General features: G+C 33.1%; 2 protein-coding genes across 2 annotated transcripts; both read right to left on the minus strand.

Annotated features, from left to right (window-relative positions):
* Nucleotides 1-6,183: 6,183 nt before the first annotated feature.
* Nucleotides 6,184-8,670, minus strand: LOC139899205 (protein LOW PSII ACCUMULATION 1, chloroplastic-like). The gene is made up of 4 exons (XM_071882028.1): nucleotides 8,309-8,670; nucleotides 7,370-7,942; nucleotides 6,798-6,848; nucleotides 6,184-6,707 (listed from the first exon to the last, which is right to left on the minus strand). The coding sequence occupies exons 1-4, from the start codon at nucleotides 8,512-8,514 to the stop codon at nucleotides 6,590-6,592; spliced, it is 948 nt and encodes a 315-aa protein (XP_071738129.1). The 5' UTR covers nucleotides 8,515-8,670; the 3' UTR covers nucleotides 6,184-6,589.
* A 1,351-nt stretch (nucleotides 8,671-10,021) lies between these two features.
* On the minus strand, nucleotides 10,022-12,306 carry LOC139899207 (monothiol glutaredoxin-S10-like). The gene is made up of 5 exons (XM_071882029.1): nucleotides 11,933-12,306; nucleotides 11,778-11,851; nucleotides 11,193-11,267; nucleotides 10,600-10,626; nucleotides 10,022-10,232 (listed from the first exon to the last, which is right to left on the minus strand). Exons 1-5 carry the CDS (start codon nucleotides 12,205-12,207, stop codon nucleotides 10,168-10,170), a joined length of 516 nt encoding a protein of 171 aa, XP_071738130.1. The 5' UTR covers nucleotides 12,208-12,306; the 3' UTR covers nucleotides 10,022-10,167.
* Nucleotides 12,307-18,106: the final 5,800 nt, after the last annotated feature.

Raw genomic sequence — 18,106 nt, forward strand, 5'->3', positions numbered from 1 at the left:
CGTTGAACGTCATGATGGCAGATCTTGCAAGTACGAGCAGTGGAATCAAGAGTCTCAATAACCACAACTATGGTTATTGGCGGACTTGCATAGAATCCTACCTACAAGGACAGGATTTATGGGAAATAGTTGCTGGCAGTGACACAACGCCTCCACCGAAAGAAAATGCTGAAGCCTTGAGAAAATGGAACATCAAGGCCGGGAAGGCTTTATTTATATTGAAGACTACAATCGAGGAGGATCTATTGGAGCACATCCGTGACGAGAAAACACCAAAGGCAGCTTGGGAAACTTTTGAAAAATTATTTTCAAAGAAGAATGAAGCACGCCTCCAGCTCTTGGAAAATGAGCTCGCGGGTATCTCACAAGGATGTCTGTCTATTTCTCAGTATTTCACCAAGGTGAAATCAATTTGCCGTGAGATATCTCAACTTGCTCCTGAAGAGAAAGTGAGTGATGCAAGGATGAAGAGAATTATCATCCACGGCTTAAGATCCGAGTATAATGGATTTATAGCCGCTGTGAGAGGATGGCCTACTCAACCATCATTAATAGAGCTGGAGAATCTATTGGCAAATCAAGAGGCATTAGCCAAGCAGATGAATGAAGTAACCGTAAAAGACGGAGAAGATGCACTCTTCACCAATAAAAAGAAAGAAACATCTCAAAGACAAGAGGCGATGAAAGAAAGTAAGACATATGGGTGGAAGGGTCACCCAAAATCAAAAGGCAACGCTTCAGGGGGAGCTCAACAAGGAAGAAGAGATCATCGCCAACAATACGGGGAAAATGATAAGAGTAAGAATGGTGAATGCTTCATTTGTGGCAAGAAGGGTCATTTTGCTCGAGAATGTAGATTCCCCAGAAGGCGAACTTTCGAAGGAAATGTGGCCGCCGCAAGAGATGAGAAGAAAGAGGTCACATTCGAAGCAACCATTAATGAGGAAACATGGGATGCAGAAGCAGGACTCTCCGTTGAAGCTGACATGGATGATCAAGCTCTTGCAGCAACCTTAAAGTCAAAAATAAACTACAAAGATGATTGGATCATTGATTCTGGGTGCTCAAATCATATGACCAATGATGAGACGAAGCTGCGAGAAATGAAGGATTACAAAGGAAAGAGAGTCGTGTTGACAGCCGACAATTCAAGGTTGTCTATTTCTCACATTGGAAAGACAATAATTCCAAATGAAGGCGACTCTCATAAGCTCCAACTCGAGAAGGTGTATCTTGTCCATGGCCTAAAGAAGAATTTACTGTCAGTACCACAATTGACAGCAGAAGGGAACTATGTCTCTTTGGACCAGAAGATGTGTCCGTATTCAAGAGAGTGAAGGTGGTTGGCAATCCAATTATGCAAGGAAGAAGAATAGAGTCGGTCTATGTACTATCTGCTGAAACAACATATGTGGATAAGACTCGAAAGAATGAGACGGCTGATCTTTGGCATGAACGTCTTGGGCATGTGGGCTACAACAAGTTAAAGGAGATGATGGTGAAACACATAGTAAATGGGCTTCCTCAAATTGATATCCGAACAAATACAATATGTGCTGGATGTCAATTTGGAAAAGCTCACCAATTGCCATTCAAGGAGTCACAACATCAGTCCAAGACACCACTAGAGCTCATACACTCAGACGTCTTTGGCCCAGTGAAACAAACATCACTTGGAGGAATGAAGTATATGGTGACATTCATTGATGACTTCTCAAGGTATGTGTGGGTTTACTTCATGAAGGAAAAGTTTGAGACTTTTCTGAAGTTTAAAGAGTTCAAAAACAAGGTAGAAAGTGAGCTCAATACTAAGATTCGATGCTTACGCACAGATAATGGAGGAGAATATTTATCAACCGAGTTCAATATCTATCTTGAGAAGCACAAGATCAGAAGGCAATTAACTTGCCCTAATACTCCACAACAGAATGGAGTGGCAGAACGTAAGAATCGTCATCTTGCTGAAACCTGTCGAAGTATGCTTCATGGTAAGAATGTACCAGGAAGATTTTGGGCCGAATGTATGAGGACGGCTTCATACGTGATTAACAGACTCCCACAAACAAAGTTGGGATATATTTCACCATATGAAAGATTATGGAAGATCAAGCCAACCGTCAAAAATCTTAAGGTTTTTGGATGTGTATGCTACGTCTTCGTACCAGATCATCTACGAAGCAAATTTGATAAGAAGGCAATCCGATGCATTTTTGTCGGTTATGATGAATCAAGAAAAGGATGGAGATGTTGTGATCCAAATACTGGAAAATGTCATACTTCAAGAAATGTGGTATTTGATGAAGCTTCTTCATGGTGGTCACCTCAAAAGATAGAGCTTCCAGAATCTCATGGATTAGAAGAAGTTCCAGAAGAAAAAGAAGAACATAAAGAGCACATATCGGATCCAATTAAAGAAGGAGATGGATCGTACTCTAAGGAAACGAGTCCATGGAAAACTGGGGTACATCAATCTACATCCGAAGAGGTTCGTCCAAGCCAAATGGATGCCGAGGAGCATGTGCAAGAATTACGGAGATCAACAAGGTCGAGGAAACCTAATCCGAGGTATGCCAATGCTGCTCATGTGGATGAATCAATACCTATTGAGCCTTCCACTTATGAAGAAGCAGCACAAAGTCAAGAATGGCGGAAAGCAATGGAAGAAGAAATTAATGCACTAACAGAAAATCAGACATGGAATTTAGTTCCAAAGCCAAAAGATGTGAAACCAATATCTTGTAAGTGGGTTTACAAGGTGAAGACTCGATCCGATGGCTCGATTGAAAGGTATAAAGCTCGACTTGTTGCTCGAGGTTTTTCTCAACGATATGGGCTGGATTATGAAGAAACATTTAGTCCGGTGGCAAAGATCACAACAATTCGAGTTCTACTAGCTTTAGCTGCTAGCAAATCTTGGAAGTTATGGCAGATGGATGTCAAGAACGCTTTCTTACATGGAGAACTTGACGAAAACATTTATATGGAGCAACCAAGAGGCTTTGAGAATAAGATCCATCCTGAGCATGTCTGCAAATTAAAGAAAGCACTATACGGCTTGATGCAGGCTCCAAGAGCTTGGTACGGGAAGATTGGCGAGTTCTTGGTACAAAGTGGTTTCACAATTGCTCCTTCAGATTCTAATTTATTTGTCAAACAAGATCAAGGAAAACTAGCCATAGTGCTAGTATATGTGGATGACTTAATCATCACGGGAGATCACTATGAGGAGATTCAAAGAACAAGAGAGAATCTGTCTATCAGATTTCATATGAAGGAGCTTGGAGAACTCAAACATTTTCTTGGACTCGAAATAGAGCAGAAAAGAGAAGGATTATTTCTGGGACAACAGAAATATGTGCGAGATCTTTTACAAAAGTACGGAATGCTTAATTGCAAACCTATCTCAACTCCGATGGATCCGAATACAAAACTACGAGCAGATGAAGGAAAAAGTCTTCAAGATGTTACCATGTATCGAAAGATGGTCGGAAGTCTTATTTATCTCACACTAAGCCGGCCAGACATATCTTATGCAGTTGGAGTGGTTAGTCGATACATGAGCAATCCGAAGAAGCCTCACCTTGATGTTGTACGACGCATCTTAAGGTATGTTAAAGGCACTATTAACTTTGGCATTTTGTACAAGAAAACAAAAGAATGTCACGTGACTGGATATTGTGACGCCGATTACGTTGGAGACTATGATACACGACGGTCAACAACTGGATACATGTTTAGTCTTGGATCAGGAGTAATATCATGGTGCAACAAGAGACAACCAACAGTATCCTTGTCAAGCACTGAAGCAGAATATCGATCGGCATCGTCAGCAACACAAGAAATTACATGGTTGAAACAACTAATGGAAGATCTTCATCAATCAACAGACTATCAAGTAGAGCTTTTCTGCGATAACCTATCAGCTATACGTCTAGCAGAGAATCCAGTCTTTCACGCAAGAACAAAACATATAGAAGTACACTATCACTATGTTCGCGAGAAGGTCCTTGAAGGGGAGATCAAGATGGTGCCAACAAAGACAGATGAACATGTAGCAGATATATTCACCAAGAGCCTAAGTAAACCGAAGTTTACAAAATTCAGAGAAGCACTTGGAATGGTCTGCAAGACATCGTTGGAAAAAAATTTGCATTGAGGGGGAGTGTTAAAATACAATGCAAATTTAGAATAATATGGAATTAGTAAATGTATATGGGTAAAATATCTAGATATTAATATGTATAAGAAAATATCTAGATATTAGAATATGAGAGAAAAATCTAGAAATTGAAATGTAAAAGAAAAATCTAGATATTTGTAGGTTGTAGAAATATCTAAATATTTATATATCCATGGAAATATCTAGGTTCTAGAATGTTCCATGGAGTAGTATAAATATGGGAGGAGATTTCATTTGTGTTGTGTGAAGTTGTGAGAGTGAAATAAGAAGTGAGTTGTGAAGAAGAGAAGAAGAGTGTGAGTTAGTGAAAGTAGAGAAGATAAAGCTTGTAAGTAATATTGTAATTGTAATTTAATATAAGTGTTTTTGTTAAGTTTCCCGATCAAGCCTTAGTTTGTGTTTAAGTTCTTAGTGCACTTTTGTTGTTCTTATTATATGGTCGGCTCTACCGCCTAAGTAATACATGGTCGGTTATACCGCCTAAAGATATATGGTCGACACTGTCGCCTAAGTACATTGTGCACTAAGGATTTATAAAATTAAAGGCTAACCAACGTCAAAGTGTTGGTGTAGTGAGTCTAGTATAGTCTAGATCCTCTATAGTGGTGTGTTGGGCTCGTCGAAGCTTCCAACAGTGACTGTTTCATAAAATTTGGTCAAACAAACAATTTCACAGCTACTTTTCGGTATCGGTAAGTCCCTTCAAATACATTCTTGTTTGGATTTTCAGATAACCTAATGTATTCGTCCCTTCTTATTTCGTCAGCTGAAAGACGGAAAGCCACGTCATTTGAAATATCTTCATCATCCATATTCAAGCAAGAGATAGCAATTGTAGAAGATGTAGATGACTGTTTTAAACGAACGACCTAAAGATGATGACGTGTAATTGTTGTTTTTTTGCTTGATCTAAAGACGACAACGTGTATTTAATTTATTGTCTTTTTGAATTGACCCTATAATAAGTTATTGTCTTTTCGGCCTACGAGCCAGATCAAAAACAGAATGATATGTTTGCATAGGAACAATTGGATGCATAGAACAATCAATTTCATATCCAGAAGATGGAATACACGTTGGTTTTTCTGCATTCTTCATTTTTATTGTTACCATCAACTTCCCCTTGTGTTCATCTTTACTTCGCAGATGATGAGTTTCTCCTGTATGTTTCTTGCCCCTTATCGCGACAATTTACCAATTTTTAAGTCGTTTTATTTTGGACGTACAATCGTGTCACTCGTCTTGCACAAAGGCTGACCCATAAAGCTCTAACACTATTTGTCCAAATTTTGTGCAAGTAATGTTTTCACCAATAAAACAATTAAGGAGGTTGCATGCACTAAAGATACTGCAGGCTAACAGTTTTTGATCAATTTGATTCCTCACCTTTTCAGTTAAAACTTTTTGATACACGAGAAAAGCTTAAGCTGAATTGGCCCATTAATTAGTAAATAAGTTTAAATTGCCACTTTTATTCAAATAAGCACTATTTGATAGAAACGACACAAAGTTACCGTCAATGTATGTAGTTTAGACGAGCAAACATGCTGAGAGTAGCTGGTTAATTAATTGTGTGATAATATCAGGTGAGGATTCTCAGGAAGATGTCCTCACGAGAGTATATCGTTATTGTATTTGTGTTTGCGTATCGATGTTTATGCAGTATAATGTGTTGTGCAGGATCTCAAAACTCCTTATTCAGTTGTGAGGTTCAACAAAGTGAACTACGCAAATGTATCGACAAACAACTACGCATTGCATAAGATTAAAGAAGTTTTAATAACCCCTTTCAGTTCATACTACCATTGTAGAACTGGAAGTTGTGCAACAATTTCTTTACATATTAATATGTAAAATAGTTTCTATAGTTTTGCTAGTGCCGAATTTTATTGAATACTTGGTCTTCTAGCGTGCGAGTCGATCATAATATATCATAATCATGACACAAATGTTACTTATAGCCGAAAACAAGTGGAATACGGTCACGTTGCGCAATCGAATATCCAATAAAAAAGTCGATATTTTTTAAATAATATTTCTACCAGTACACTTATCTTTACAATAATATGCCTGCTTAATTGTTAATATGATGAGGTATAACATGTCACTGAAAATTTGTGGTACTTCATATGTTACCTGCTATAGTGCTATACAAAATTACATACTGAAAAAGTTATGAAGTTGTATGCAGTGAACATACATTTTCGGCCCTGTTTGATAACCTCTTTGGCGCCTTTGACCCGTTCCCTTTTTAGCTTAATAATTTCCAATGTTTAACCTGATTGAGATTGATATAACCCAAACGAACCCATTTATAACTAAATGGGTCAAAATTGACACCTAAGGGCATTCATAAAGATGAGTCAAACCTCCATAAATTTGAAAAAATGAGGGATTCAGAGGACTTCTCTATACTCTTCCATCCATGCCATCGAGAAGGCCAGACCACATTCCTTTAACCGGAGGTAATTGTGCTACAAAAGCATAACTTCCACGAACACGACCATCCAACCGAAGGGATAAATACCTACATTATCGGTAAATTAATAAATTATTGATGAGATGTTTGAACTTAAATATTTTAAAGCATATGCGGTAAGAAATTATAAGGGCTTACACAGGAGATTCAGGTGATACGTTTGCCAATTTCTTCTGGTCATCAAGCCAGCTGTGTATAGGCGAAATATGTTTAAATCAAGCTTAGTGGTTGTTACAAGAGAAGATAGCAAAACATCACGAAAAATAGCGAATGACGGTTTATTTTTATATTGCTTCACATTTCATTAGCTATAGTAAGGTTGCGTTTGATAAACTGATAAGTGCCAAATGGTTCAAAATATGAATATTTTAAAGGTTTTGATTGGAATTGGTTCTGAATATAACTGGATATATTAAGGGAAATGAAGGTGTTAAATGGTTAAGAGAGTACTTAAACTCTTTATCGGATTGTTAAACGGTTCAACATCATTTGTCATTCAGATATCACAGACAAATACACTAAATGTTGAATGGTTCAACATTCATTTCATTGCAGACTCATTAAATTGGCAAACAAAAACAACCTAAGTTCAATATGTGAGAAAATATATTCGTCAAAGTATAACTACATTTTTAAATACTCCATTTTAACTGTTTTCCATTGTAAACTATGATCAAATTTAGAAAACAGAATCAAGTTTAGGCACTTACTCGGACCATTCGGGCGTAAGTACAGGTACAAGCTGCCACAACCTTTTCCTTTTATTCGTTAACTCCTTAACATCATCACTCTCATCAAACTCAAAAGTAGGTGCATTTCCATCGGTCGAAAAAGGCACCACAAGCACACCTCGTTCTACAAGTTGTTCACTAAACGTCTCACTAAGTTTAAAAGCCTCGTTTATAAACGATGAAGGTCCAGCAACAATCACAAGACGCGCAAGTCCTCTAAACTCACTCACAGAAATAATCTTCTTTTCATCTACACGCAGTTTAAGTTTTGCGAGGTTTTCTTCTCTTGATAACCTCGCCATTTGCGCGTTCTTGATTTTGTTTTCTCTGTTATATAAAAACCCGAATAAAGCTGCAGCTCCTATATCTATCCCGAGACCCTTAGCGATATCAATAACCGTATCGGCTCGCGAAGGATTAGCGAGTGCACCAATAAGTTGTGTAGTAGCAATTAGTCCACCTAACGAAGCTTGTGCAACGAAAGTAATGTAAAAGAACATTCGCACGGATCTAAAGGGTGTAAGGACTTCACTCCTAATCCTGGCTTGAGAACTGCAGGGCAAATAAACTTCATTAGAGCGTAACTACTTGACCATGTTATTGTTTTGTATTCACACAATTAATTACTAATCTAGCTATTTAAATCAATTAAAAAACTTGTATTATATGTTCTTGGCTAGACATTTTTACATTAAATCGTAAGTTAAATGCACAAAACAACCGACTTCAAAACTTGAATACATACAATACAATAGATGATTTTGAAATTTGGGTGCATAAAATAGTAAAATGTGTAAAATTCAATGTACAAACAAACAAGAAAGCCCTAGAATTAAAAAGTTATTATATATATATGATTAGTTGAATTATAATCACAATTCAGAACTGGCAAATTGTTATACGTGAATCTATGATTACCTGATTTCGGTTGAGGAGGAGGGTTTAGAGGCCGAGCAAGTGATAGATAAAGGAACTTTAGCTCTGTTTATAACTGTAACTGTACGGATGGTGGAGAGGATAGAGTTTTGGCTGTTGATATTGAAGGAGAAACCAAAGCATTTGTATGTTTGATGAAGTTTATTGCAACCGGTAGTTACGATAGCGAGTTGTGCCATCGTAGACATGGGGAAGGTCACACGATAAGTTGCCGGAGAACCGTATGGAATGGTTGCGCTACAGTTATTATACTACCAGACATCTACTACCACCATGAGTGGTAGTTTGTTCTGTTATTTTCATCTTTGCATATTTTTAGCTTCTTTTCTTTTTTGGATGACTGGTATAGTGCTACGTGTAGCTTTTTTGACCAATTGTAACCTTTTTTCCATCTTGTTTGATTAAAAATAAAAATAAAATAGAAAAATTTCTCTATTTTTTTTTAATTGCTTGTATCAGCGTATCATTTATTTCAACGACCCTCATCATTTGCGCACACACACGCTAGAAGGAAACTTCTACCCGGGTTGCTTGACAACTAATCGCAGGACATGGGTTGTTTGGCAACTAATCGCAGGAAATTGGAGAGAAAACATTCCGCCCTTCAAGAATTGAACCCGAGTTGCTTAGCAACTAATCGCGAGCCCTTCCACACTGAGCCATGATACCATTGAAGCAAACGTTCGTTCGTAAAAAAAAAAATCTCTCTATTATATACGTATCTATAATTTGGAAGCAGTATGAGCCATAATAAGTATTTAGCAGTAGCCCCGTCCCTATTTAACTGTTCACTGTTATTTTTCGAGAAGTTCGAAAATGACTGTCAACTTCTGTAAATAAATAAAAATACCAAAGTAAAGTTTCTTTATACTTTATAGATAAAAAGTAAAGAGTAAACTCTAAAATAATTAAAAAAAAACAAAGGTATAGTAACATTTTTAACGGTATATTTTTGTGTGGAGACAATTAAACTGAGACAAATGTATCAAACTAGTTATCGAACCCTCGCTTCGCGCCGTGGGTTCGGTTTTCAATGTATTTTATTGCGTTTAGTAAAATTATTTTGTGTATTGCGTTTAGTAAAATTATTTTGTGGCTAACGATGATGTCGTTGAAGCGCAACTCGAGTCGAACTAAAAGCTATAACCCGTGAGAGATTTAAATGTTTTTTTAAATTAACAATATATGTGCATCTCCGCGTTTCGCTATGGAATTGTCGACCGTTAAAAATTTAACGCAAAATCAACGTGTATGAAAAGTACCCAAAATATTTAGCGTTTTTTAAAAAGCGTCCGTTTTGCGTATAGCTAGTGACATTGTGTTCTTAAAATTATTTCGAGTTTAACGATAGTGTCGAAAAAATTTAACTCATTGCGAGCGAGAAGATATGACCCGTTGAATATTTGGGTGGAGTTTATTTAAGATTTTTTATGAAAATGGTTATTTGACACTTTACCCCCCTGTTTGAGGGGTCGATTTGAATTTTTCAAAAAAGTGTGGGGGGCGTTGTTGGTAAAATGAAATTTAGTTAAAATTGAAAAAAAAAAAAAGTGGAAAGTCGAAAATACCCCTGGTTACTGTTCACCACACAGTTTTTCTATTAGTTAATATGTAAATAAATGTAAATGTAGTATTAATAGAAAAGGATGCATTTTAACAGAGATAATTTCTCAACTATAAATACTATAAATTATATATTATTATCATAATTTGTGAGATAGAACAATGAAGCATATTGATTAGTGAAGATCAGAATGTTGATTCTTATTAATACAAACAATCTTAAAATCTACATAAAGAAGAAAACATCCTTTAGTAGGAAAAGAATATCTCCTAGTTGTTTATGTCTTCTTCGCCTCGGCTACCAAAGGTTCAAGTTCCCCTTTCCTATGTAACTTTACGGTATCTGCAGCAAGTCACAACCCGACTTTATATAATCAGAAAAAGCAAAACACACAAAAAAAGTTCGTTGAAAATGACAAAATACAGGAAAACAAGTATTCTTGTTTCCTATGTTACTTTGGACTATATATGTTGCCATCCTTGAAATTATTCCTAATGCAATTTTTTTAATCCTATAATAGAATTCTAACAACGCCTCAGTGTAAGCAAGTTCTTAAACCAAGTATATATACAAAATATATGCCGTTAAAAATAGCATTTGCATAAACAAGCATAATGCAACAAGTTTTTACAAAGAGTGAAAACAAAAGAGATCCATAATTATAAAATAAAAAAAAAAAAAGTGACAAAAAGAAAAGTAACAAAGGTACCTGTGCAACCGCCAATATGCTTGCCCCCTGTTAGTAAAGACAGTACAAATGAAAAAATTAGAAATCAAAGCAGCAAACCTTATTCTTGAATGCAAATATAAACTGATTTTGTATATATTTTTATATTTTACAATCAAATCAAATTTTCAGTCATAAAAACAGGTTGAAGGTAGACAGGCACAGCATAATATTCAACAGCAGTCACACAAATCTAAATGAATGATTAGTACACTACCAAATCAACATATAAGAGGTGGCAAAGACAAACACCATTCCACCTTTTCTGAACGTTTTATGGACCATTAACATGTTTGAAATAAATCACAAAAACATACCGAAACAATTATAAAAATATAAAGCACTTGGAAGACTTCCTACACATTCCACTCATTTAACCTGTTCCACTTAAAACTAGATTTTTATTTCCCTGCTGGTATACAAATGTGACCCAATTCGACCCATTTATATCTAATGGGTCGATATATGCCCATCTCTAGTATGTTCAATACTGGAATTAGGTGCAGTTAGCATACATAACTCTGCAATGAAAAATAAAGATAACTACCGAAGACTTTGACGCAATTCGTACGTACCAATAAAAACATTTGGGACAGTATGCTGCCCTGTAATTCGTTCAAGAACCTTCTGTAACTGCGGTCCTTGGGCACCTGGAACAAAACAAGACTATATATTTCAGTATATTCTTAAAGGTAATGAAATATACACCTAAAAACAGACCTAATACATTCTAATTTTAACATATTGCATGCATTACATTTACATCTCACTTTATATTTACAATTCAATTTGCCAAATGTACCAGTCACATTATTAGATCTTCCATTAGGTTCATATTAGCTTCAGGACCTAACAAATTATTTGCAGACTTTACATCTCTAAATTTAAGATCTAAAAGTGGCAACTAATAACCTCTTGTTCACTTGCAGATACATTTTCTATTGTGTGTTGATTTAAATTTTACAACTTAGCAACTAACTAGAATGACAGCATCAAAAGTATTCAACTTTAAGCCCTAACCCTAATTACAAAAACTAAATGCACCAACTCTTGCCCTAATTTTAATTTTTTCCAGAATATGCACATAATATCATATTCATAAAGTTCAATTAATCCCAAATATAATCATACAAAAATTAGAAATGAAAGAAAAAACATACCCATTTGATCCAATTCAACAACAAGTGGCTGCACACCAATCCGATTAAACAAAGATTTCACCTCAGATGAATACCTTCACAATCCCAAAAAAAACATAAAAAATCAACTCAAATTCATTTTGAATATAATAACTATTGTAAATAAAAAGACTTACGAACACCAGGTTTTGGAATAAACAACAACTGGGTTATCAGTAATAGTTTTCTTAACAGTTTCTTCTAATCTGGATCCAAAAGAAGCAGTCATAGCACGGATCTTTAACCCATCATTTTTTCTATTAATTCTTAAAGATGATGATGATGACTTTTGTTGATAAAAATTGTTGGTGATGAATGAAAGTGAAGATGGGGTGTTTGGAAAGTGACAAATTGATGATGATGTTGTGAAGGTTCTTGTAGTGAGTTGAGAAGTTGCTGCTACTGCTGCCATTGATGCCTTCTCTTGAAACTTTTTTTCTTTTCTGATTAAAGGTTTTATTTTGTGTTTGGCTTTACGTTTTAGTTGAATCTTTTGTTTGCGTAAAGGGGTTTATTTTGGTCCAATCTAATCTGATGCAATTTAAATTTGTCTTATCAAAAACCATTGTAAATTTTAATTCGAGTAAATTATACCCTTGCGATTTGCATAAACTTATATTTCAACAGTGTTTTTTCCCAGTTACACTAATCGTCCATTATTGATTTAGTAGTGCACAATGACTGTCTATGAGGTTTTTTATGAAATTATATCAATCGTCTTTGTCCTTTAAATTATATAAATCATTCCCGAATTATTTAAAAATGTACGTTAATGATCTCTAACTTATTCAAAATGTGCATTAATAGGAGAAACGATCAAGATGGTTTTTTCTCTGTATGTGGAACTCGAAAACACATTGGCAATCTTGTTCTTCCTACATATTTGATATCTACAACATAGAACAAGCTTCTTCCAATAAAGTTTAATGTTTTTATTTGGCGCATGCTCTTAGACCGGTTACCAACTAGGGTCAATCTAATCTTCCGTGATTTAGACATCGATTCAATTCTCTGTTTAAATTGGGAGTGGGTGGCGATTCAACTGATCATATCTTCTTGTTTTGTCACACAACTACTTCATTATGGAGACAGATTGATCTATGGATCAACAATTACTTGCCTCATTTCGACTCTGTTAGTGATCTTTTGGGACGGGTTCGAACATAGTGTTGTTACGAATCCGCCAAAGCATCCAAATAGAGGCCGCAATCACCATAATTTTGTCTTTCTCTTCAGCCAAGCCGATCCAAGCATCTACTCATGATATAAGTTCCTGCCAAGAAAAAATGAAGGCATATTGCGATCCAGACCAAGCCAAATGCGAATCTTCCTCCACAACTCGACAACAATCGAACACTTAAAAAATATATGATCAGCAGACTCAATGTCATACTTACAAAACACACACCCAATAGCTTCTGTTGGTTGAATATAGGTTAATGGACTAACCGACAAAGTTAAGTATGATGCTTAACCAAAGAATATGTTTTAATGATGACAAATACATATGCATAAGTGATGATCGACATCTTAACATAAAACACGCAAGGTCACTAATCCATACTTGATCTTGCAAATGACCAAGTCAAACAAAACTTAAAGAATGAAAATAAAGGTCAGCAAAGTACACGGTCAAAGTACGGTCGACCGCATACCCAGCCGCAGAAGCCCTGTCACACCCCCTAAATGGGGCCAGAGGTAACTGTGACTAACTAATATCATAACACAAGTGTATAAGCGAGAACGACTCTAGATGAGACGTCTTATTTATTAAATAAACAGCGGAAGCATTATTCAAAGTTTTACATCATAAGAGTACAGTAAATGGGAAATGTATAAACAAAATGATAAATATGAATTATGGACTCCATGCAAGCAGCAAAGCATACATCAATCATCTAGTAGCAAGTAGCAGCTAACTCAATCATCACCTGAGACAAAACATGCTTAAAGTGTCAACCAAAAAGGTTGAGTGAAATTCATAGGTTTATAAATAATATCCAAAGTTTTAGACCACAAGATTTAGTTTAAAGTTGATCAATATAGATATATCAATCTAAAAGTGTTGCTACAGTTTGTAATATCGCTACTAAACAATTTACCCTATGACACCTTGTACTGTTTACATGAATTCATTTAACCTTTTACCATTCTCGACGATTCACGAACAATTATGAGTAATTGAATATATAAACCATATATAGATATAAATATAAATATAAATATATATAATGTTTTGAAATTAATAAGGTATACTTAACCTTTTGGAATTAAAAATGTAAAATAATAAATAGAATAGATAAGTTACAAATACATATATATATATATATATATATATATATATATATATATATATATATATATATATATATATACTATTAAGAATTTATATATATGATTTTTATGTATAAATAAAAAAATATTGTATTATATATATATAATGTATAAATAATAAATATTTAACAAAAGTTATTACATAGGATTAACATTACATCATTAATAAGTTGAATATAATTGTTACACTAATATTTGTATCATTATATTATCATCTTTACTAATATTATTATTATTACTTTCGTTATTGTTATTATTAAAGTAAATATTAACTATTAACAGTAGTGTTATTATTATGAACATATATATAATACATAAATAAGAAATTTGATATGTATAAGTTGTTATATTATTATTAGTAATATTAATATTATAACTAATAATATTAATATTACTATAGGTAGTGATATTATTAGCATTATTAATAATATTATTATTATTATCATTGTTATTATAACTATTAAACTTAGTAAAATTATTAATTAGTATGTTTATGTATATTATTATTAATAATAATGTCAATATTATTATTATTATTATTATTATTATTATCAGTTTTAATAGGATAAATATTAACCATTATTTTTATTATTCATATAATTATTATTATTATAATTATTAGTATTATTATTATTAATCTATTTATTTATTTATTAACACTTTTATAATAATTATTATCATTATTAATTTATTATTTATATCATATTATTCTTAAATTTGTGATTAATGAATATTATTATCATAGTTGTTAATATTATTATTATTAGTTATTATTATACATTAGTATTATTATAATTATATTTATCTATTTATTGTATCAATTATATACCAAAATTTACGAAAATCAGATATAGGTAAATCGAATCAGTTATGCATCTTAATCAATCATTATACGTGATTTTTGTTTGAATCCTCTATTTTGTTAAACTTCTCAATCAATTGTAGAAATCAGATAAACAACTGGATTCGTTTTTATTTTATTTTATATATAACTTCTGTTCTATTTTGTCTGATTAAGATGTCGTGAACCCTTTTTCTGTTTAAGTGATCAATTCCATCGACTGGTACATCCTTTAACCTACTACCACATCTAGAAAGCAAAAACACCCTTTGTAGTCTTCAATTAAATCGTGTCAATCACAGAAAGAAGGGAAACAAACCCGTTAACCTCTGTTCTTCTAACTTTTGAGCCAAAACTCGAATTTGAATAAAATTTAAAAATGTGTAAATGTAGTTGCGTTTGAAATCTTCTTCTAAAACTATATGCAAAGTTTCAGATTCCAATTCGTTCTATTGAGTATCAATTTTCGAAGTCAAAGTTATGAAGAAAAAGTCAAACAGATTTGTTCCTAGCAAAATTCGAAATTTTGTGAATATTTTAAGTTAAATTGATAATTTCTAATGTTTCCAAGAACGATTTAAAATCTATTTCATGTTGAAACTTTTGTCTAAAACGAATTGTAAATCGAGTTTTTTTTTTCTTTAACTTGCGACAGCAGCAAGAATTTTCATTTCATTTTTTTATGTTTTTCTTTTGTTGCTGTTAATCATGAGTCCTCTGATTAGTTAAGAAATTTGAAATCGAAAATTAGGTGGTTGAGTGGTTTATTAGTTGCTGAATCGATTGAAGGTTCATGAGGAAGAAGAAGAATATAACACACAGATAGATTGGGTTAAATACAATAAATACGGAGTATAAATCAAAAAACGTAAGACAGAGTGGTGGTTAAGGGGATTAGTGGATGAGCGGGAGGTCACGGGTTCGAGCCCGGGTGTTGGCTATTTTTTTTTTAAAAACGTGTCCCTTCAAAGGTAGTCCCATTTTTTTTATTTTTTATCTATTTATTTTATTTATTATTATTATTATTATACTTATTGTTATTATAAATTTTTATTGTTATTGTTATTAGTGTTATTAGCATTATTATTATTACTAGTATAATAATTATTGTTATAAGCATCAAAATTATTATCATTATTATTGTTATTATAATTTATAAATATTATATCTATTATTATTATTATTAGCATTAGTATAAGTAGTAATTATGATATTATTATAACTTTAATATTATTATCATGAATATGTTTAATTATGATAATACAAATTATTAGTATTTTTAGTATTAGTAACCTTCTGTAAATAATAGAATTGTTAGTATCCCTATAAATATTATCATTAAGATCATTACGAGTATTATTAATATAATGATTAAAATTATTATCATAACTATCATTAACAGTAAAAATTAATATTTTTATAGTTATTATCATTAATATCATTATTATTATCACTAATAGAAATTATTAACATTATCATCCGTATTAAAAATAATAAGTATCATCATTAATATTTACTATTATTATTATGATTATCACTATCTATACTGTTATTATTAAAATTTACTATCATTACTATCTATTTCGTTTTACTAAAACTATCAATAAAACCATCAGTATTATTTTTATAATTATTATCAATAATTTCATTATTATTATTAGTATTATTGTTGTTAGTATTATCATTAAGTTAACAAACAAAAGTTATTTATAAAATAAATATAGATATACAAATATATATATATATATATATAATGACATATATAGGTTATTAACATAAAAATTATATCACTAGTAATAAATACATATATATATATTTATTCGATTACAATTATGTATATTAATAAATATACAAATTATATAGGTTCGTGAATCCGAGGTCAACCCTACATTGTTTAGATGTTCAATGTCGTTATATGTATTTTTACTACAAAATACAGTACGGTGAGTTTCATTTGATTCCCTTTTTACTCTTTACATTTTTGGGACTGAGAATACATGTGCTTTTATAAATGTTTGATGCAATAGACACAAGTACCTTAACTGCATTCTATGATAGAATTATCTAGGATTGGGGTTGATTATTATGACACGCATTAGCCCCCGGTTTCCGTTAGATCGTATGAGCTCCCGAGCCGGGTGGATGGTTTATTATTTACGACATTTTGGCACCGGTTGTCCTATATTTTATAAACATGTGTTCAGCCGTGGGGTGTAAAGACCGGCACAGAGGTTCTATATTTTGAAGGCACATGTATTCAGCCGTGGGGTGAAAGACCGGCACAGATGGTTACTATTATATTATGAATCCTCACCAGGTGTTCTTCATATGAAAGATATTTTTTTGTGCAGTTGGAATGGGACTTCTGCACGTTTTATAATATTTAAAATCTTGTGGTCTATTAAAATGATGAAAATGAAATGATTACTATAAACTAATGAACTCACCAACCTTGTGGTTGACACTTGAAAGCATGTTTATTCTCAGGTTTGAAAGAAATCTTCCGCTGTGCATTAGCTCATTTTAAGGATATTACTTGGAGTCATTCATGACATATTTTAAAAGACGTTGCATTCGAGTCGTTGAAGTTCATTAGAGATTATTATTAAGTAAATGACAGATTAGGTCATTTATAGTTGGATATTATGAAATGGTATGCATACCTGTCAACTTTCGATGAAATGAAAGTTTGTCTTTTAAAAACGAATGCAATATTTGTAAAATGTATCATTTAGAGGTCAAGTACCTCGCGATGTAATCAACTATTATGAATCGTTTATAATCAATATGGACATCGTCCGGATGGATTAGGAAGGGGCGTTAAAGTTGGTGATAACGCCAAAATTATACATGTTTATTGTCGTTATTTCGATCCAATGTTGTTCCATTTGTATGTAATTGTTATACGTATGTATTGTAATTCATGTACATTTGTAAAAAGTCCATTGTGAATGAATAAATGAAGACCAACCGAGAAAACAGAGTTAAAACGAAGATCGAATGCGTAAAACAGCCCGAAACCACTGAAACAGGTCCAAATGCGGCGCATCTCTCTTAGATGCGGCGCATCTTTACACCAAATAACTCCCGACAGTTTCAGATGCGGAGCATGAAGACTTCTGGGCCAAAATAGCAA

The sequence above is a fragment of the Rutidosis leptorrhynchoides genome, chromosome 3, assembly GCF_046630445.1.
Source record: "Rutidosis leptorrhynchoides isolate AG116_Rl617_1_P2 chromosome 3, CSIRO_AGI_Rlap_v1, whole genome shotgun sequence".
Classification (NCBI taxonomy): domain Eukaryota; kingdom Viridiplantae; phylum Streptophyta; class Magnoliopsida; order Asterales; family Asteraceae; genus Rutidosis; species Rutidosis leptorrhynchoides.